Source organism: Microtus pennsylvanicus, chromosome 15 (genome assembly GCF_037038515.1).
Source record: "Microtus pennsylvanicus isolate mMicPen1 chromosome 15, mMicPen1.hap1, whole genome shotgun sequence".
Taxonomy (NCBI): Eukaryota; Metazoa; Chordata; class Mammalia; order Rodentia; family Cricetidae; genus Microtus; species Microtus pennsylvanicus.
The window spans coordinates 29,988,188-30,010,139 of record NC_134593.1 but is presented as its reverse complement, the minus strand read 5'-3'; the positions used below and the strand labels follow the sequence as shown (position 1 = coordinate 30,010,139).

The window sequence follows — 21,952 nt, the reverse complement described above, 5'->3', positions numbered from 1 at the left end:
AGTTCTTAGTGTCTTTGTATCCAAGTTTTGACTGTATAAATTTAAATTATATAAAGTTTGTGTATAAGTTTTGATGCAGACATGAGTTTTCAGTTTTGAGAGGTATATACCAAGGAACTCAGTTGGTATCTTCGAAGTGCCCTCTAAAATGGTTGTGCCGGTGTGCACCTCACTAGCAGCCTTTATTGTTTACGTTTTTGCCAACATCTGTTTTGTCCGTGTTTGTGTGACAGTAGCTCACTACTCAGTAAATGACAGGACCCAGGTGATGTTGATGTTAGCTGTTTTTCACATACCCACCTGCCATCTGTATGTTTAGTGAGGTGGCTATTCTCACCTTTGGGGGATTTTTTTGGGGGAAGGTTTTTGGTTTGGTTTAGTTTAGGGAGTTTTGGGGGGGTTGTTTGTTTTCTGTTTTTGTTTTGTTTGTTTTGTTGAGACGGGGTTGAACTCTGTCGCCCAGGCTGGCCTTAGACTCAGGGCAGTCCACCTGCCTCAGCCTCTCAAGTGGTAGAATTACAGGTACAAGCTACTATGCCCAGCTTTTTTTGTGATTATATAATTGGGGTGTTTTCTTATTTTGGGGGTGAGAATTTTAAAGGAATTGTTGTGTTTTAAGCAGTCTTTATATTTTTCTAGTATCAGTCTGGTTTCAGGTTTTTGCAAAGATTTTTCTTCCAATGTATTGCTAGTCTTTTCATTTTTTCAAGTAAGTTTGATTCCCTTTGTAAGTGTATTTTAAGTTAATCAGAGACACTGTAAGGACTAGAAGTGTAAAAAGAATCAGTCAGGGTCATTCTTGGCTACATAGTTAGTCTAAAGCCAGCCTGAGATAGATGAAAACCCATCTCAAAAAAAAAAATGAAAAAAAGAAAGGAGGGAGGAAGGAAGAAAAAGAAAACACTTGACCCTGGAGTTTTCTGAAATTTTTCTTTCTAGTCATTCCAACACAGTGAGGAGACTTGATTAATGACCTCAGAGATGTGTGGTCACTCCCTTTGCTTATTGTATATAATGATTGAGCTTTTACTATCTTAATAGAATTTCGCATAAAATACTCTTACGTTTGAATATGTGAAAAAATATTAAAAGCATAGATTTAAGCCAGGCAGTGGTGACATACACCTTTAATCCCAGTACTCAGGAGACAGAAGCAGGTGGAGTTCGAGGACAGCCAGGCTACACAGAGAAACCCTGTTTCACATTAAAAAAAAAAAAACATAGATTTAAAATCATCAGTGTGAACTACCCAATAGCATCCCATTACAGTGTAAGTTGCCTAATAACTGAAAACAAATAGCTCTTGAAAACTAAGTCTACCTGACGTAAAAGTTTATGTAACATTCTCACTTTGACTCCTTTAATGCCTAGCCAATAGGTTATCGCTTTCTGAACTTTGAAAGTCAACTGTTTAACCATTCTTGCTACATAATAAAGATCACTATTAGGTTTCTTTGAAATCTGATAATATCAAGATAATATCACACTAGTTTTACTAGTTAGAGATGTGGGGTGACACCTTGTTATCATTCTCCCTGTAGTTGTGCTTAGAAACAGGTTTTAGAGGATTGATTTGTTAGTTGTGGCTTGTTGCTGTTGTAGAACACTCGAAAGAATCAACTTAAAGAGGTATTCATTCTGTCTCACAGTTTAGGGAATACATCCCATCGTGGTGGAGAGGGCATAGTATTTGGGAGCATCTCTGGGCTGTGTTGGTAGAACATGCGGTGACTGGTTCATATTTCTTGGCAGCTGACCAAGAAGTAAAAGACTTCAGCCTCTAATCATGAGTTTAGCTTCTATGACCATATACCGTTGTGAGCCATGTCTAGAAAGTTTCATAACCTCCCAAACCAGTGTTTCCAGTTGAGGATCAAGTAAGTGTTCAAGCACATGCGATACGGGGAGCTTTGCACACTCAAACCATAACAAATGGTAAAATAGCAGGAAAATGTATTTGTATGTGGTTGTTTTAAACTGCAGGTTTGGACTCCCAGATAACTTAGGTGACTGCTTCCTTTCATGGGGTGACCTGCTTGACTTATACATACTTCTTTTTTTTTTTTTGCTTTTCTATTTTCATAGCAGTGTACACTGTTGTTTTCCAATGATGTCTCACTGGATCTTTTAACCACACCTCAGGGTAGGCCCATGTGCGCAGGAATAGTTAGTTGACCAATGCAAAATGAACTCATTATTTGATACTTTTTGTCTCATTTTGCTTTGTTTGGGTTTTTTTGTTTTTGTTTTTTGCTTTTGGTTTTTTTGTATATTTTTATTTTCATATTTGTGGTTTGAGGGATGTGTTTGTGTTTCTTGGTTTTGTTTTTGTCTTTTTTTGTTTTTGTTATTACTCTCTGAACTTTGAAAGTCAAAATTTGTTTTTAAGAGACAAAAAGAACTTAAAAAGTTGTAAATGGAGTTGATAGGAGAGACAGCAAGCACTTGGGAGACAGAGGCAGGTGGGTCTCTGAGTTTGAGGCCAGCCTGGACTACAGAGTGAGTTCCAGGACAGCCAGGGCTACAGAGAAACCATATCTCAACCACCCCCCCAAACAAACAAAACAACAAAAACCACTCATATAATTAAATCTACTCACTTCCATGGGAAATAAGCTCCTGTAATTAACTTGTCCAGTCACATGGTTACAAGATCAGTATCCAAGCTGCTTGACATTTAGAATCATTCTTTTCTACCTAAGTTTTATGTTCAAAGGACTGTTAACAAAATTTGTCAGAGTTATAACCAAAGCTAAGCCAAAGTCTATTGTGCGATCAGGATCGTTCCATCTGTCATCCTGTGGTGAACTACTTAAGTCAGGATTTGCAGTAGGGCACAGGGAATGAGCCAGGTCTTTAAGGGAAGTGTAGGAGCATGCCCCCCCACCCCACCCCCAAGCTCTTCCTTCTTGGCAGCAGGAGACTAAGAGCCAGTGTTTACTCGCTTTCTAAATTTTTTTGTGGAAAGCTGGAAAACCAGATAGTGTTCAGCAGTTTTCAAACTTTAAACCTGCTCTGCAAGGCCAGAACCAGAAATGTCTCCGGGTCAGACTTTCAGACTGCTTGTGTGAAACCTCTTTTTGTAAATAGATCTAAATGCTGCAACTTGTAGGCCTCTGTTCTGTGACAAGGAACTTAAGCCAACTTCTAGTGACAGATTAATTGAATGCTGATGTGGTAAATATATAATTAAAAAGAACATTAAATGTCAAACTTTATCTCATAAAATAATTTAACATGTTTTGGCTACGTTATTACAATGCAAAAAGATCATGTGTGTTTACTATGTTAGAATTGATTCATATTTTGAGTCAGTATGGAATTTTGCAGTCTCAGACGGTGGCACTCTTACTATCCTTATCTAATGCATGCAGCCCTCTGCAGAACAGTATCACATGCTGAAGTTTGCATTTTATCTTGCTTTAAGTCAGTAGACATTACACAGCACCTACAAAAAAATGTTTCCTTCTCAATACTCTTTAAAAGTATGGTGTCCTCAAATGCATCCAGAATCCTTGCCTTAGTTATTTGCTGAGCAAATTGGAGGCCTAGTTCCAGTGGTATGACTGAATGTAACTAGTCTCCAGTGTAGTTCAGGGCATTGATGAACACTCGCCCATTACGATAAGAAAGCAATGGACAGAACAAATACTTGGAGAGTTGGGGAGGGCTGTGTCTTTTGTGCATTCAGAAAGCTGCAAAAATTATAAGTACACATCTCCATTAGTATGAAGTAGACATTCACGGATAGCCTGCACCCAGACTAGGAAGCAGAATATTTATCCATACTACTTTCAATGCATTTGGCTTTCCATTTGGGAACCATTCCATTTATGGTATTGGAAGTTGAACAGTAACAGACACCACCAGGTTTTTAGCATGTTTGAATCAGCTCAGCCTAACAGTGTGTGAATCTACTTGAAGTGCAGCCCAACAGTGACCTTAGCTTTTCCTTTTTAGCCAGTTCTATTGAGTATCTTTGTGATTTGAACTCCTATCCTGGAGGTACCAGAGATTACAAATCTTTGGCTGTTGGCTGTTTGGATGCCCTCTGAAACACATATTAATGTCTAATGTGTATTGGTTTCATAAACATTTTTCTTAAACTAACTTAAAAAATAAATGATTTGCATATGTAAACATTCAGAGTAATTTTCATACTGACTATTGACTCCAGTGTAATAAGCCTTTCTGAAATAACTAATGAGAACTTGACTGGTAATATGTAAATAAATCAAATTAAATGTATAAAACCAAGCTAGCTTTAGCTTCAAAAGATTATCTTCTGTTAATTTTATAAATAGGAAGAAACTTTAAGTGTTTGGTTTTGATTTTTGACGTTTGGGTATTTTGGGGGGGGGGTTATCTGCTCATTTAAACTACCAATAGTTGCTAGGCTTGGTGGCACATGCTTTTAATTCCAATAGTTGGGAGACCAAGGCAGACAGATCTTTGTGAGTTCCAGGCTCCAGGCCAACACAAGTCAAAACCACCAATATTAAGAACAAAATAGAAACTAGTTACAAATACAATTTTTAATTAACTTCTGAAAAAGACTTTCTGATCACTATTAATAAATTATTACCGCCAAGCTTGGTGGCACACACTTGTAATCCCAAGATTCTGGAAGCAGACGCAGGACTTCATAGTTAGTCTTTGTCCCTTATTAACTAAATAAGATCATTACTAATTAAAGGAGTTGATTTTGAAAAAGAAAAGAAAAAGAATAGCTTGAATTGTCTTTAAAATAAAGATAAGGTTTGGTTTTTTTTTCTTGATTTTTTGTTTGTTTGTTTTTATTACACTATATATTTTTCTCTACTCCGCTCCCCTCCCCTCCTTCCTCTCCCCTTCTCCCTTCTCCTCTTGCCCCCGTGCTCCATTTACTCAGGAGAAGATACGGGGTTTTTTTCTTTTCCTGCTTATAGAGTATTATAAACTTTGATATGGGGGCTGGAGAGACGCCTGAAGTTAAGAAAGCATGCTGTTTGGGATATGGTGGTACATGCCTTTAATCCCAGCACTTGGGAGACAGAGGCAAGCTGATCTCTTGAGTTTGAGGCTAGGCTGGTCCACAGAGACAAGTCAGTCAGGGCTACACAGAGAAACCCTAACTGGAAAAACCAAAACTAAAGAAATAAAAACAGCATACTTTTGTTACTGAAAACTGGAATTGAGTTCCCAGCACCCACATAGGACAGTTGATAACTGCCTATAACTCTAGCCCTAGAAGATCTGGTGCCCACTTTTGGTCCTTGTGGGCACCTGCATTAATGTGCACAGATACACACATATACACATAATTAAAAATAAAATTCCTTAGATTTTTAGTCCATAGCTTTGGGCCAGGACTTTTTTTTTCTTCAAGACAGGGTTTCTCTGTATAACCTTGGGCACCTTCTCTGCCCACATAGTTGTAAAATCATGAGAATGGAGAGATGGTTCATTGGATAAGAGTACTTACTGCTCTTCCATAGGACCTAGCTAGGTTCCTTTTCTAGTTCCAAATCATGTGGGTAGCTGCCATCTATAAGTGTGCTTTCAGGAAATCCAATACTCTTTTGCCTCTGTGGGCACCCATACAAATATGATGTTCATAAACTCACTTAGGCACATACATATAAATAATATTTTTTTAATTTAAGATATAAGCAAAATATAATTACTCCTGTAATTCCAGTACTCGAGTGAAGAGGCAAGTTTGAGGCCAGCCTGTTCTGCATAGCGAGTTCCAGGCCAATCAAGGCTTCATAGAAGTCTCTATTTTCTCTATTGAAAAAGAAAAAATTCAAGGGCCAGCAAGATGGCTTAGTAGATAGAGATACTTACCACCGAGTCTGACAGCCTACATTCTCTAACTGGGTCCCAAGTTGGGAAGGCTCAAAGTCCTGTAGGTCAGGTTGTCTTTCTCTTCACTTGGCCACAGCAAGTTCACACGCATAAGTAAATTAATGTAGTTTTTAAAGTCTAGTCTTCACATTATTCAAATTACAGAAGTTTTAAATCTCCCATAATCTCATTTCTCAGTTGTAACTAACTTTAGATTAAATTTTTAACTAATTTTAGATTAGATTCAGATTTTCTTATATAATAAACATACAAATGACAATATACTTTTATTTTGCTGTTTTGGTGTGTGTGTTTGTTCATGTACATGTGCCACAGTGAGTGTGTTGAGGGCAGAGGACATCTTTGTAAAATCTGTTCTCTCCTTACACTTTTGTGTGGAATCTGGAGATCTGTGGGTTTAATATGACAGATGCCTAGCCATACTAGAGTGAACAGGTTTGTTATAATGGATATCAACATCAGCTTGCATAGCAGGCACCTTTATCTGCCATCTTGCTGACCTTCTTTGACCATCTTTTAACCTATCAATAATAATTGCCAGTTTTTAAGAGTTCTTTAGTTATTCCTGTGTTGACTGGATAATTCATTAATAATAAGATACCATCTTGACTCAATACTTTTTCTTATCCATCTATCCCATTTACTTTATAAGTCTCCAGGTATCCCCTTTTCTGGCAGAAATTCAGAAAAGTATCCTCTCTTTTAATATCCCTGACACTAATGTTTTTTAGTGTGCAGAATGCTAATGAGGAGGATCTAAATGGATTGGACATGGCCTAATTTTTTTCTACCAATTCCTTTTTTATAGTTAAAACATCCTAATTATGAAAGTTTGACTACTAATAAATTCTCTCTGGTTTTGGTTTGCTTGCTTATTTGTTTATTTGTTTTCCCATTAAGACTAGTGTCCTACACCTTTGTTTTGTAATGTCATGGTGGCTTCTATCAGACAGCAGTAGGGTCAGGGAACCCTGATTGCTCTTCGGGTTGATGGGGGGGGGACCTAATTGGGGGAGGGGGAGGGAAATGGGAGGCGGTGGCGGGGAAGAGACAGAAATCTTTAATAAATAAATAAATTTTAAAAAAAGATACACTGAAAACAACACCTACGGGTCTGATTCATGGGTATGCTTGTTTCCAGTTAATACTTACATTTAATTAATGGAAAAGTATTGAGCTCTTCCCAAAAAAAAATCCTAATCTGTGAGTGGAAATCTCCAAAGTAGATTTTTAAAGCAGTGAGGCTAATTTAACTGTTAGGTATTTGAAAACCAATAGTATACAAACTAATTAAGATACATCCCAAAGCCAGGCGGTGTTGGCTCACGCCTTTAATCCCAGCACTTGGGAGGCAGAGACAGGCGGATCTCTGTGAGTTCGAGACCAGCCTGGTCTACAGAGCTACAGAGCTAGTTCCAGGACAGGCTCCAAAGCCACAGAGAAACCCTGTCTCGAAAAACCAAAATAAAAAAGGTACATTCCAAGCTATTTCTGCTTTGTGGTGTAATACAGTATCCAGTGTACAAACAAAATTATTTTCCTTGTGTAGAATCAGCTCTTCAACTAAATCATCACACTGTGAGGTCTGTGGTCTCAGCAGTAGTTCTTTTGTTGAAATATGCATAATTGGGTAACATTTTATAGTTTGTATTTTATATGTGTGTATACACATAAGCGTGTATGAGGTAATTTTTTAAACATGTGACTATTGGCAAAATCAGGCTGATTCTAGGCTAGGGTTAATGGTCTGAGGTTCTTGTAATAAAGCAGTACTTTGCTAGTTTGAAGATTATCTGCTATTTCTTCTATTTTGTAACTGCTTTTCTGTTTCGGTGGCAACAGATAGAGGTTGCTATGTGGACTATAGGCATGACAGTTTCAGGAACAGAAAATAGTCCTTTACATCTGGAGGCTTGTTTTGTGACAAGAGTAGCATCATGCCATGTAGCAGTAGGGAGGAGGTGACCATCGGTTCTCCTGCTATGGTGGGTTGTTGCCGCTTCAAGTTGGAAGTAGAAGCTCTGATAGCTAATCAAATAATAATAAGTTATTTTAGGTTATGTAAAAGCAAGAGACTTAAAGTCATTCTAGCTGTTAGATTTGCTGTAGAAATACTAGGAACAGAAGACCTTACATGCTTCATTCCTTTTGCCTTCTCTGGGTACTTGGGTCAGCATAGAAAAGTGACTGTTAGCCCTGTGTTTTTAAGACACTGCCACTGATGTTGTGGGATCAAACTGTTAACTGTTCTGGAAACATAGAGGTGGAGCTGTCGTTCTTCAGACTTCAGTTTTGGTTTTGTTGTTTTTAATCAGCCTTATTTCATGAACTGAAGATTCATTCATTACCAGTCTTACTCCTTAGTGTGTTTTATCTGCTAAGTTAGCAAACCAAAACAGCAACCATGAACTGTTGTTGAATTTGGTAATAAGGGATGCTTAGCCATCCTAGCATGAACAACTTTGTTGAATTAAGCATAAAGAAGAGTTGATGTGGGGAAGCTATTAGAACTGATTGATCAGACCTTAAGGAGCCTCATTATACCTTAAGCAGCTGCAAGTCTATTTCGAGGGTATCTGTTCAGAGTGTGTACATTTACCTAATATCAAATTTAAAGCCACACTTTTCTTTTCAGTAATGGTGTCCTTGTTGCCTGTTTTAAATAATTTGTTCCTTTTGTTATAAGGGAATCATTTTACATGAGGAAATTGAAGTCTGATATTGAAACAAAACCTGTGAAGGAGACTTTATCTTTTGTTTTAAAATGTGTGGATTAACTGAGTAGGATGGCACATGTGCAGGTGAATCTCTGAGTTCGAGGCCAGCCTGATTTACATAGAGAATTTCAGGGCAACCAGGGCTCTATAGAGACCCTGTCTCAAAAAAGAACAAGAAAAAAAAATGTGGGAATTTATAATTTTATTTATTTATTAGTTTTTTGAGACAGGGTTTCTCTATAGCTTTGGAGCCTATCCTGGCACTAGCTCTTGTAGACCAGGCTGGCCTCGAACTCACAGAGATCCGCTTGCCTCTGCCTTCCGAGTGCTGGGATTAAAGGCATGAGCCACCACCACCCGGCTATAAATAATTTATAAATAAACTGATTTCGTTGTCAATACTGACGAGCATGCAATGACATTCCTAAGTGTTTTGTGGCATATATACAGTTAGATATCTCCTCTGTCTCTGTGTTTTTGAGCCATGTAGAATGGGGATCATGGGATCTTAGAACTTTAGACTTTGATCTGACTTCACAGCTACAAATGTCTCTGCTTTGGGCTGAAGCTAGAGAGAAGTAGCTGGAAGTCAGAAACAAGTGAGCCTCACTGAGACCCAGGTCACTTGTTTGCTCCCTTTTGAGGATGAGTGATGGTGTTTTACCCTTTGAGGGTTTCCTGGAGTGACACTGGTGTCTACCTTCGTTGTCATTTGTTTAATGGTAAGGATTTATTCATCACATTGAATGAAATAGGAATCCTGCCCAAAGGGCAGGCATTTCGGGCAATTTCCACACCTTGTTTCAATATCACTATTTTTATTCTTGTCTGAGTGATCACTTCTAATATCCAGGTTTCTGAAACTACTTAACCCAAGCCTTGCTTACTACTGTTGAAAGTTCTTAAAGTCCAAACCATTCGTTGTTAAAGACTTCCACGTTTGCTGTTGTTTTCAGGCAGTGAAAGGGGGTAATTAAGTGTGGTTTTAACTAGTTTTCAACTTTTCCTTGAGCACAAGTAGAGTGGAAGTAGATTTGTTTGTGTCCCTTTGGTTGTAAACAAAGCACACGCCCAAATTTCTGCACCTCTGGAATTGGTTCAAGATTTGGAGAGACGGGTTTGTTTGGGGGCGTGTCCCTTGTCTTATCTCCAAGAAAGCAGATGCTAGGGTTGAATTTATTTTGAGCCTTTCACTTTAAATGTGGAACTGAAGCAAGAATTTAAATCTATCAGAAGACTGTGCTGCACTTCAGACATGCGGGACTCAGGGAGAAAGGTGTGTGCCATATTCTCAAATGTTCTAGAAACTTTTTAGGGGTGGTGTCTTTATCCATATAGGTAGCTGCAAGCTAGCAGCTATTGCTCAAAAAGAAAATATTTAAAACCATGTAAAGTTCTGTGTTGCATTTAAATTATGTTTTATGTGCTTGATGTTAGCAACAATTCCTCTTCTACAATTGGTGACAAAATAAGTTTTTAATTTTTGTTTGAAATTTTTTTGGAAGAACTTAGGAAGTATGTATTTACAAGGGAAAGTATGTCATTTGTGTTTGTTTTCCAGAGGAATGTCTCAAAACTGTATAGGTATTCTAGGCGTTGTATCATTTTGTTTTCTAATGCTTCAAATAGAGCTACATGGTTATAAAATAAAGGTTACTTGATCTGATGAGTGGCAGTTATTGCTTCGCTGAGCATTGCTATCTCTGTCCAGGAATTCCAAGTAAGAGTGCAATAGATAGGTGATTGCCTAGACTGACATTTCTTACTGAACTCTTCCAGAGCCTGGCCCAGCTAGAGAATCTGTGCAAACAGTTGTATGAAACAACAGATACAACCACTCGACTGCAGGCGGAGAAAGCCTTGGTTGAATTCACCAACAGCCCTGATTGCCTGAGCAAGTGCCAGCTGCTCCTCGAGAGGGGAAGTGTACGTAAGCGTTAACAAGTCCTAAAGAGTAACAAGAATTAAGTAAAATGCTCTGGTTCTAACTTTAGGGATAGACTGGGATAGTCTCTGCTCTGAGTCTAAAGGTATCTGTATCCATTTTAGTCTTGAACACTATTGTATCAATGAAATTGATAAACTCTTTACACATATTTCTGTCCTGCTGCAGATTTTATGCTTCAGTGTCACTTCCTGTCCCTTGTAGGATATAAGGGAGTACATAAGTCCTTGTTGTACATACTGTGTTCTCCTCAGCTCTTACTGCTTACTGAACAGATCTAAGAACACATCACCATGACAGTGAAAATTAAAGTGTTGCTTTGTTAGTTTTTTGAGGCAGTCTCAAAACAATATAGGGGAGCCACAAACTTGCTACGTAGCTGAACTCCTGATCCTACTGCCTCTGACTCCCGCGCTAATTTAAAGTGTGACCACGTCTACCTAGGAAGTTTAGGTTTTAGAATTAGAATCCCTGACAACTGAGGCTGAAGAGGTGGATCAACTGTTCTTGAAAAGGACCCAGAGCTTGCTTCCCAGCACCCATGTCTGTAGCTCTCAAATACCAGTAACTTCAGCTTTAGGGGAGTCAACACCTGGCCTGACTTTCCTTAGACAAAGGAACAGCATAACTTAAATTTTTTGTTTTGTTTTTCTCTTGTAGCCTTAGCTATCCTAGAACTCTTTTTTTTGAGCATACTATCTAAAGTCAGAAATCCGCCTACTTCTGCCTCCCTAGTGCTGGGATTAAAGGCACGTGCTGCCACACCCAGTTGAATCCTGTTTTTTTCTAGATATGCATACCTATATTATCTTTTCTACAGATAAAAGGGAAGAAACTAAGAAAAGATACAAACAATAGCTGTTTTACTGTGAGCCTGGTGGAGGTGGAAATAGAAATGATGGTGCAATATTGTTTTCTGAACAAAAGTGTATCCCTAAAAAATTTTATTATAAATACTTCAGGGGCAGTGAGTAGCTCGTGCCTCCAGTGATCGTAGCAGTGAGATAATTGCCGTGAGTTCAAGGCCAACTTTGGCAATAAAATTAGACCCTGTCTCAAAAAAAAAAAATCCAAAGTAATAATAATTTACTTCTAAAAAATATCCTTCAAGCCAAAAGAACATAAAAATGTGAAATGGCTAATTTGTTGAAAATTAAATTCTAATTGACTTACTGTTTAGTTTTCATTAGTATTGTCAAAATGTTAATGTAATAATTAAATTATAGTTGGTTAAAATCACCCTTTTTCAAACAACCTTCAGTTCAGGGATCTGTTAAGTCTGGAGCATAGCCCCAGCCCCTGGCACCCATCCCAGCCCCTTGGCCTGGGAGTTGCTTTGGTCTGGACTCCAAATCCAATGCCAGGGAGAGGTCAGGACCACTCTCACGGGATATTTAGGTGGGTTCCCAGAGGAGAAACACAGGGTTCCGGGTTTGCATGTGCTCCTCGCTTTCCTGTCTCCCCGCCATGCACTCAGCACTGTATTTAATAAAACGATGGGCATTTTAATTTGGTTTGATCTGACCTAATTGTATTTCTTTGCGCCATCAGAGCCGCTCGTCTTAGGATTTTTTCCTAACAGATCTAACCCTTTTTCTAAATATTTGAAGATTACAAAGTGATGTCAGACTGAATACTGGTCTGACTGAAGCTTTCTGCACATAGCATCTGCATTTTCTTGTAGTCACTGTGAACTGGTATGGAGCACATGTCTCTTTCCTTCCTTGCTCCCAGAGCCCACATGCACTCTGAACTGTTGACTCTAGTTTCTCACTGGCAGTTAACAACATAGACAGAAGCGGAATGAAAACAGTAATGTTGGATTCCTTGTATTTAATCTGTGTAGAACTTCTCGGTGATTTGGCAAATCTATTAAAATTATGAATAAAACTTTACAGTAAACTGTGTTCAAGTATATGAGTACAAATCACATCCAAGTCACTTTTGTAACTTTTTTTTTCCTGTTGTTTTACTTGTTTTGCTGTTTTTGAGATAGGGTCTCCATGTATATAGCATTTAGCTATTTTGAACTCACAACTGTCCTCCTGCCTCAGCCTCCTGAGTGCTAGGATTGCAGGGATGCACCACCAACAATTTTTTTCTTAGTCTTAAGAATCTTTTTCTGGGCTGGAGAAATGGCTCAGTGGTTAAGAGCATTGCCTGCTCTTCCAAAGGTCCTGAGTTCAATTCCCAGCAACCACATGGTGGCTCACAACCATCTGTAATGAGGTCTGGTGCCCTCTTCTGACCTACAGATATACACACAGACAGAATATTGTATACATAATAAATAAATAAATAAATATTTTTTTAAAAAAAGAATCTTTTTCTGCCTGGTAGTGTTATATAAAAATACTAACATGAATGGATGTCTTTAAGACTTAGTTTCATGGACAATTATTTTTGACCCTTAGCTAGATTATTTTCAATGATTCTGAATCTGTTCCTGTTGCATGATTTTATGAAAGGTCACCATACATGATTCCTCTTCATGTTATGACCAGTTGGGATGTTTTAGTGCTCTGAATCTAAAATTCTTTAAAAGCCTCACTGGAGAGTAAGATAATACTCCGTTATTTGGACCTAGTTTTTCTCAGCAATAGTTTTCTGAAGTTTACTGTAAAGCTATCATATGCATTCCCCCAGAGCAATGCTGATGGACATATGAACTATGCAGTGCAGCGGACTATTCTGTCCAATAGTTATTTTCTTTTTATTCTGCAGAAATGTCCCAAGGTGAAACTTTGTGAAACATCATTAAAACATCTCAAAACAAGAACCTGCAGCTGACTATCTGGTACACTCAATGTTCACTGTTTTTTCTACTCTTTTTCCAGTCATCCTACTCCCAGTTGCTAGCAGCTACATGCCTTACCAAGCTTGTGTCACGAACAAACAACCCACTACCATTGGAACAGCGAATAGATATCCGTAAGTACAGAACTTTCTGCTTTGTCTTAAAGAAATCTGCTTCATAATGTGCTAATAGTAACTAAATAGATAAATAGTTGAATGTGATTAAGTGTATCTAGGATTCAGGCTTTTCCCAGAGTTCTGTAAACCATCCCTTTGGTTGCTAACACATTTCTTTATTCACTTTTTGTTTTTAGTTTGTTTTGGAGATGGGGCCTCACTGTGTACCTCAACTCCTCTTGTCTCACCTCACACCTATTAGGTTTATAGTGATGCACCACCACACCCAGCCTCTTTCATCTTTTTATTGTCACTGATACCTTAGGAGAAAAGTTGTGTTTGTTTGTTTGTTTTTTCTTTTTTTAGTTTTTCAAAATAGGGTTTCGCTGTAGTTTTTAGAGCCTGTCCTGGAACTAGCTCTTGTAGACTAGGCTGGCTCTAACTCACAGAGATCCGCCTGTCTCTGCCTCCCAAGTGCTGGGATTAAAGGTGTGCGCCACCACCAAGGTGTGCGCCACCACCACCCGGTTAGAAAAAAAAGTTTTTAGAGGATTTTTTTTTAGTTCTACATATACAGTAGTATTTAGCCATTTAAGAGTACATTTAAGGCTGCTCTAACTTCAGATTTTTAATTATGGTGTTGTAAAATTCTAAATTCAAAGGCTTAGAGCTTTTTTCTGAAAAAGAAAATCATGATTTTAGCCAGGCGGAGGTGATGCACACCTCTAATCCCAGCACTTGGAGGATGAGGCAGGCCAATGAGTTCAAGGCCAGCCTGGTCTACAGAGCTAGTTCCAGGACAGTTAGGGCTGTTACACAGAGAAACCCTATCTCCGGGTAGGAGGGAACCGACCCTCTGTATTTACAGCCTCCTTAACATGCAAACTGTTTCATATTTGTAGGGAACTATGTGCTCAACTACCTTGCTACTCGGCCAAAGTTGGCTACTTTCGTGACACAAGCACTCATCCAGTTATACGCCAGAATCACAAAGCTGGGTTGGTTTGACTGTCAGAAGGATGACTATGTCTTCAGAAATGCAATCACAGATGTCACAAGGTTTTTACAGGTACAGTGTACTTATGTGAGAGAGTGAGTGAGTGAGTGAGTGTGTGTGTGTGTGTGTGTGTATGCACACATGCATGCGTGTGCATGTACACGTACTATAATAGAAATGGGGAAAGCAACAGAAATAGATTTGATGCTTATCTGCATTTTTACATTGCGTAAAATATCATCTGAAATACTCCCCTCCATCTTTTTTTATCCTATGTGTGACCTTTTTTGCATTTAGCATAAATAAATCCTGTCTAAATAAATTCTGGAGATTCCTACATATTGTGTCAAGCTAAAATGCTATAAAATAATTAACTGGTATTCTATAGATGAGCATTTAGTTTGCTTCAATTGGGGGCTGTCAAGTATTCAGTAATTACCCCAGCACACACATCTTGTCACATATTGAATACATTTATCTGTCAGTGGACTCCTAACCTTGAAGCTGATCGATCAGGATAAAAGTATTTATAGCTTCCAAAGATATTTCCAAATAATCTTCAAAAGAGTTCAGTTTTTAAGAGTACCCTCTTTTTATCTCATCCCTATAAGCTAAGCATTTTTGTTTTTAATAACTTAGTAGGTCTACAGAGAAACCCTGTTTTGAAAAAAAATAATAATAATTAGTAGCATTGTTTGAGTTATGGATGAGACAGAACAAACTATGTTAATTTACTGCTTTATTTGTTCTTTCTGTGTAATATACATAGGTAATTAACTGCAGAGACCAGTAGAGAGAGGGCTTTGATCTCCCTGGGACTGGAGGAGTTACAGGTGGTTTTGAGCCTCCATGTGGGTGCTGGGTTTGAACCCAGGTTCTCTGGAAAACTGCTGAGCCATCTCTCCAGTCCCCCTCTTTACCTTTTTCTTAATGTTATAAAAGAAATCCCCTTTAAAACTTGGTTATGTATTTGGGATTTGCCTAAAGATATGCTTTGCCGTTTGCTTTTCAATAATTTTTATGCTGTGGTGCTTTGGAGCACTTCCGTTAAAACATTAATAAGTTTAAATGCAGCAGTCTTTATGGAAGGTGGTTTTTATTTTCCATAAGGCAGCAGGTTGAAACTATTTTCGTGCTGCCTTCTCTATGCAGTTTTCCTAGTGCAAAGACTCTGTAGTTAAATAGTATGAGTGCATTGCAGAGCCAGGCCATGCCAACTTTCTCCTGTGCATTTTCTTACTAGGACAGTGTTGAGTACTGCATCATTGGCGTCACAATTTTATCTCAGCTCACCAATGAAATTAATCAAGTAAGTGCTACAGCCTTCCTTATTGAAGTAAGTGACACATTTTTTTCCTTATATTGGTGCTTTCTGCTGTGTGTGGGGTGATATTTTTTGGCAGTTGTGTGCTTTTGCGGTAAGTGATTAATGCCTTTTTTAAACAAAATATATTCATTTGGTTTTCCTCTGTAAATGCAGTCCACATCACTCTTTTTTAATCAGCCTGCTTCTGAGATCACCAGTACTCTCCCATATCAGTTTTTCTGATAATATCAGTGTACTTTTTAGGATGAGAATGATGTCATCTAAAGCTATAACAGAATGTGGGAAGCTAAGGAGAGAGAATCATTATGAGTTTAAGGCTGGTCTGGGCTATGTATTAAGATTAAAAAGAAAGGAAATAACTTCCTTATGCTAGTGAAAGAGTTTAATTATAAAATAGCACTGTTAAAAGTGAAATCAGTGTCATGCTTGTGGCCCATCTGCTCCTGTATACATTATTATCTGCTAAAGGTATTTAAAAATCAGGAAGTGGTGGCTTGTGCCTTTAATCCCAGCACTCCGGAGGCAGAGGCAGGCGGTTCTCTGTGAGTTTCAGGACAAGCTCCAAAGCTACAGAGAGAAAAACCCTGTTTCAAACTCCCTCACATCACACCACTCTCACTCCTCCCCCCTCAAAAAATTTTTTTTCAGTTCCCAAGTTTAGGGTTGTTGCTCAATGGTAAAGTGCTTTTCTGGGGCATGCATCAAGCCACACCTTCCAGGCCTGGTGATGCATTTCTATAAATCCCAGCACATAGTAGGTGTAGACAGGGTGATCAGAGTTTAAGGCCAACCTGAACTAGATACCCTGTCTCCAAAAAATAGATAATATAAAATACAATTTTAAAAATATAAGTGAATATAAGTTTCCATGTATTACTACTAAAGATCTTGCTGGTGTTCTTTTGGAGTGAATAAAATGTTCTTTTTCCAGTTATTCTTTCAAGTAGCCATTGATGTCACCAAGTATTACAGAGGAAACACCAGTGGTTGTTTTCTTCCCTTTTTTTTTTTCTTTTTCTTTTCACTTTTTTTCCCATTTTTGCTCTGGCTAATATCATTTTGGTTGTTTGCTTCTATATTTGGCTAGAATTTTATAATTATTGAATAAGTCAGTATTGATATTAGTTGTAACATCTCACATTAAGTTGCCAGCACATTAATTACATTGGCATTGCCGTTGCTATTGCTAATAATTATGCAGATGTTTTATTAACCCTGAGAACTTTTGAATGAATTGGTGCTCTTTTAATGCTCTAGATTATAGCTTGTTCAGATTGGGAGTCTATATTGTATTAGATGGAGTTGCCATTATGAGCAGTAGTTACAAAGTATAAATAGCTTAGACTTTCAAGTAACTATGATAGGCCTGCCACCATTCTAAGCTCTAGAATGAAAATGTGCTGATTTTATTCTCAACAATCTTGTGAGGTGGGTATTATAACTGTCCCATTTTCTGGATAAGAAGACTGATACATGATAATTTGTCTACAGTTTCACAGTTACTATCTAAAGATAGTCTTATACCAGATCCTGTGTTGCTAACAGAATGTTCAACCACTGTTACCTGTACAGTAAAGAGAGCATCCATTAACCAAATATAAAAACCATAGGCTTAATGTTCTCTCAAAGCTCGCTCCCCACCCTCTAAATAACATGAAGGTTAGTATTTAACAAAAAGGTTTTCATCTTTCTCACCAGGCGGTGGTGGTGCACACCTTTAATGCCAGCACTTGGGGATGCAGAGGTCTCTGTGAATTCAAGGCCAGCCTGGGCTACAGAGCAAGTGCCAGGACAGGCCCTTGCTACACAGAGAAACCCTGTCTTGAAAAAAAAAGAATTTAAGAAAAAGAATTTTTTTCCTGTGTTTTACTTAAGTGATTGGGATGTGGCATGGACCATATGGTGACCATTGCTGCTCAACAAAGTTCTGTCATTTCAACTTTGCCGAGCACAGTTAATTCTCCAGCACCCTTTTACTTTTGTTTTTAATGATTGTCACTATTATACCTTTCCCTTTGGCAAATTTTGTGTAGACTTCGGTGAAGGATAATAATACATACAATGGTAGACTTTTTAAACAAAGTAATTCTTTGGGAAAAATCCCCAACACCTTGGAACCATATAGCATGATAACTTTGCCTAGTCCCATTCAAGTTAACAGCTTATAAGTAACATATGCTTGGTATTTGATGATCAAGATTTATAAATTCCTAAAGCCTGCTCATGTTCAGAGTAGTGTTTGTCTAGCTTCTTTGCTCACTTTTAAATTTTAGCTATTTGGATAAACTAAGAAACTACAATATTCTATAAGGAGTGTCTGATCCCAAAATGCCCCTTTCTCAAGGTCAGGTATTTAGTTAGATGATCAGGGGCTTGAAGAAGGTATCTGCTTACTAAAAAGGAGACAAATTCTTATTTTTGGGTGGGGAATTTGTGGCGCTGCCTATTGTCAAGGTCAATGCTGGATTCCTCAAGCCACACCCCAGCTTCTACAGGCAACTATAGAGTTTAAAAGATGGCAACCTTATGGACTCACCCACAAATCCTGTCTGTCTCCTACTCCATACATCTTCTTTGGGACCTAAACCCCTAGCAAAGCTGGTCACTGGCAGAAGTGATGGACATAGCTGCATGGTAGAGGGCTTACCTACAGGCACAGGGCCCTAAATTCAGTTGCCAGTACTGGTGGGGTTGGGGATGAGGCAGTAAATGAAAATGGGCTTGACGTAGGTAACTTTTTTTTTTCTTTTTTTTTTGGTTTTTCAAGACAGGGTTTCTCTGTGGCTTTGGAGCCTGTCCTGGAACTAGCTCTTGTAGACCGGGCTGGTCTCGAACTCACAGAGATCCGCCTGCTTCTGCCTCCCAAGTGCTGGGATTAAAGGCGTGCGCCACCACCGCCCGGCTGGTAACATGTTTTTTATGATCACTACAACAGTATAGTACTATGTATGTATAAAATTTAGCAATGACGTGGCATGGTGGCACACGCCTGTAGTCCAAGCACTAGGGAGGCGAAGACTGGTGGATCTCTGCGAGGTCAAGGCCAGCCATGTCTACGCCTACAGAACAAGTTCTAAGGCATCCAGGGTTACATAGTGAGACCCTGTCTCAAAAACAAACAAAAAGCATAGCTTCATCATGTAAGACATACACAGCACAGTGGTATGGACAGTAGACTTGGAATATTTTGAACTTTAAGTAATTTTCCATTATTTATTGGTTGGCACATTCAAATCAGAAAGTACACTTTTCTTTACCATTCCTGTTTGAACCTAGAGGTGGCATTTGAAGGTTTGCTATGACTCTTCAGTGTGACTGAAACAAATGAACCCCTCTTGGATGTGTTGACCAGTAAATCAAAGAAATTTAAGTTTCAATAAGTATCTAGACTACAAATACTATAGACAACCTTAATTCTTTTATTCTACTTGTTGAGTGTCTACTACGTGTTAAAAATGCAAGATATACTATTCTATAGCAGCTGAAAAAAACAGTGGAATGAGAGACCCTTAGAACCATTTAAGATCTCATTTCCAGAGCTGGAAAGATGACTCAGAGGTAAGGAGCAGTGGCTGCTCTTCCAGAGGTCCCGAGTTAGATTCCCAGCAGAATTAGATTCCCAGTAGCCATATGGTGGCTCACAGCCATCTCAGAGGGATCTGGTGCCCTCTTCTGGAGTAAAGGCATACTTGCAGATAGAGCACTCATACATTAAAATAAATAAATAATTTTTTTTAACCATTTCTATGTTGAAATAGGTTAGAGAATGAAGTGAGGCCACAGGTCATCCATTTATTTTCAAGTTCATGGCCATTAGTGACTGTTTTGTAATTGGGCAGTTGTTTCAGCCTTGATGATTTAACTTACCAAAGCCCAGTCTTGCTGCTCTGTCTGGTTTTGTAGCTAAGCCACAATACAATGTGACAGTAAGTGCTGGCTATAAATACTGACAGTTTCTGTAGTTTTGCTTTTTCTCTATACCCTAGAGAGAAATGATCATGGTGGCCACGAGCAACACTCCCACACACCCCATTCTTCATATCTTCCTAGATCTGATTTAACAATAAATTAAGCAATAAAATGAATTTTGTTTTTATATTTGCATTATTGGAAATCCTTCTGGTTTATTTGAAGTCTACATGAACCACCCTCTATCTAGGAATTAATTTTAAAACTTGCATTGGCTTATTCTTTTCTACACAGGCAGACACCACCCATCCTTTAACCAAACACAGAAAAATAGCCTCTTCTTTTCGAGACTCGTCACTGTTTGATATCTTCACACTTTCCTGCAATTTACTAAAACAGGTATGGTTATATTCAGTCCTAATTCCTGTTCCCTTCTCAAGAGTAAGAGTGGGTGGGATTTGTTAGAGATCATCTGACTGAGACCATCATTACACACATCTGGAGGAAAAACAATTAGCCAGGTTGATCACTGACTAAGAGGAAAGATTGCATGGTTTCCCCTATTTAAACGCTATTCATCTAGGTGAAAAGCAGTAAGTGAACATTTATTCCTTGTTCCTGTCTTCAAGGAATCTAGTTTACTATAAAGTTGGAAATTTGTTACTCTATGGCCACATAAAATGTTTCTATACAGAATGAAAGCCTGTTAGCTTTATGGTGTTTAAGATTCTTAAAGTGTTCTGTAAGCAGGTTCAGACTACATTGTTACCATACAAAACTAGGTGACTCTCTGTCCCCTGCTGAGTTAAAAGAAGCAAATAAACAAGCAACATCTGTAAAGAAGAGTAGGTTTTGAATTTTTCAGCATCCACTTAGATTTAATAACCTAAAGGGGTAGACAGTATCATATAAGGGAATTATCTGCTTTAAATAGAGAACTGATTTTAATTTCATCCATTTATAGCATTAAATTTAATCAAAAAAGTTAGGTAGACTACTTACCATGCTTGAGAGCCTGAGTACAATCCCCATTGTCACAGAAAATGGTAAACCTGTCACGATGCAATATGCCTAGGCTACAGAATCAAAGATTAAGGAAGGGAGCAGGAAGAGTCCTACTCATGTGTAACAGTGGTCAGGTGGCTTTTTCAACATGGGAAGTACTTGAAGATAGCCTTTGGGTTTTTAGGTTCACTTTTATGTGTTTGTATTCTCATTTTCTGATATTTCCCAATTTTAGCTCTAGAAACAAATTTATGTTCTTTCTGTTGCCCCCATTAACAACACCCATCATTTACTCACTTGACTATACTCCAGATTTATAAATGTTCCATTGTCCAGCACCTTGCTGGACAAAGCTCTGACATCTGAGAGAAATAGCTTTTGAGAAAACTAAGGATCAAATTCTTCTTCTCGCTATCAGAAATAATTAGCCAGCTCGTCACTGAGGGCCAGCTAGTAGATCCTTGGAAACTGTTACCACAGATATTTAAGGACTGGTATCTAGCTGTAAGTCTGCAGATATGTAATATACAGGAGAAATTTTTTTTTTAATTCTCATTAGAAAAGTGTTTGATAATGATAGTTTTACAAAGAGAAGGGAATTGTAAATCTTACTCTGAACTCTGTCCACAGCTTAAATAAACCACGCCTAGAAATACTAAGATTGCAGACCCAAACACCACATCTTGTATTGCTTTAGGATTTTCTCAGTGGCCATTGTGACTACCTATGAAAAAGAAGTATTAACCAGGGGATTTCTCTAAATATCAATTTCATATTTTTACATATGTGTTAATACTAAACGAGTAGATTTTTTTTTCATGATAACATTGTTAATAAAAGTGCAACATCTTCTGGAGTGAAAATATTTACTGTGCTGAAGTAGGGCCCTCCTTTTCCAGCTTAGCAGCCTGCTTCTGAAGCAGGGGAAAGAGAAGTGTTTGGAGTTCATTCATTGTGTGAAAATTTTTCCAGGCATCAGGAAAGAACCTGAACTTGAATGATGAAAGTCAGCATGGCTTGCTGATGCAGCTGCTCAAACTCACCCATAACTGTCTGAACTTTGATTTCATCGGCACATCTACTGATGAGTCCTCAGATGACCTGTGTACAGTTCAGATCCCCACCAGCTGGAGATCAGGTAACAGAGAACTCCAACCTAAGTCTAAGTCTGCCTGCCCTGTGTCTGTAGGATAATCCAGAGAGGCCCTGTAATTCTTGATTTACTTTGAACAAAACTTAGTGTTTTTATGCCTTTGTTTACAACATGGTAAGAATTCATAGAGGAGTCT

General features: G+C 38.3%; 1 protein-coding gene across 4 annotated transcripts in view; it reads left to right on the top strand.

The window, feature by feature from the left end:
* Xpo7 (exportin 7) overlaps positions 1 to 21,952 on the top strand; it is an 83,861-nt gene that overhangs the window by 29,285 nt on the left and 32,624 nt on the right. Inside the window, exons 1-7 of one of the 4 annotated variants that reach the window (XM_075950271.1) lie at positions 9,788 to 9,843; positions 10,347 to 10,493; positions 13,350 to 13,443; positions 14,328 to 14,494; positions 15,666 to 15,731; positions 19,953 to 20,057; positions 21,636 to 21,801. In XM_075950271.1, the coding sequence (XP_075806386.1) occupies positions 9,823 to 9,843; positions 10,347 to 10,493; positions 13,350 to 13,443; positions 14,328 to 14,494; positions 15,666 to 15,731; positions 19,953 to 20,057; positions 21,636 to 21,801 (766 nt within the window). In that variant the 5' untranslated portion in view covers positions 9,788 to 9,822. Of the gene's footprint in view, positions 1 to 9,787; positions 9,844 to 10,346; positions 10,494 to 13,349; positions 13,444 to 14,327; positions 14,495 to 15,665; positions 15,759 to 19,952; positions 20,058 to 21,635; positions 21,802 to 21,952 lie in introns of those variants that run through there. The other 3 variants (XM_075950269.1, XM_075950272.1, XM_075950270.1) reach the window with 3 other exon arrangements.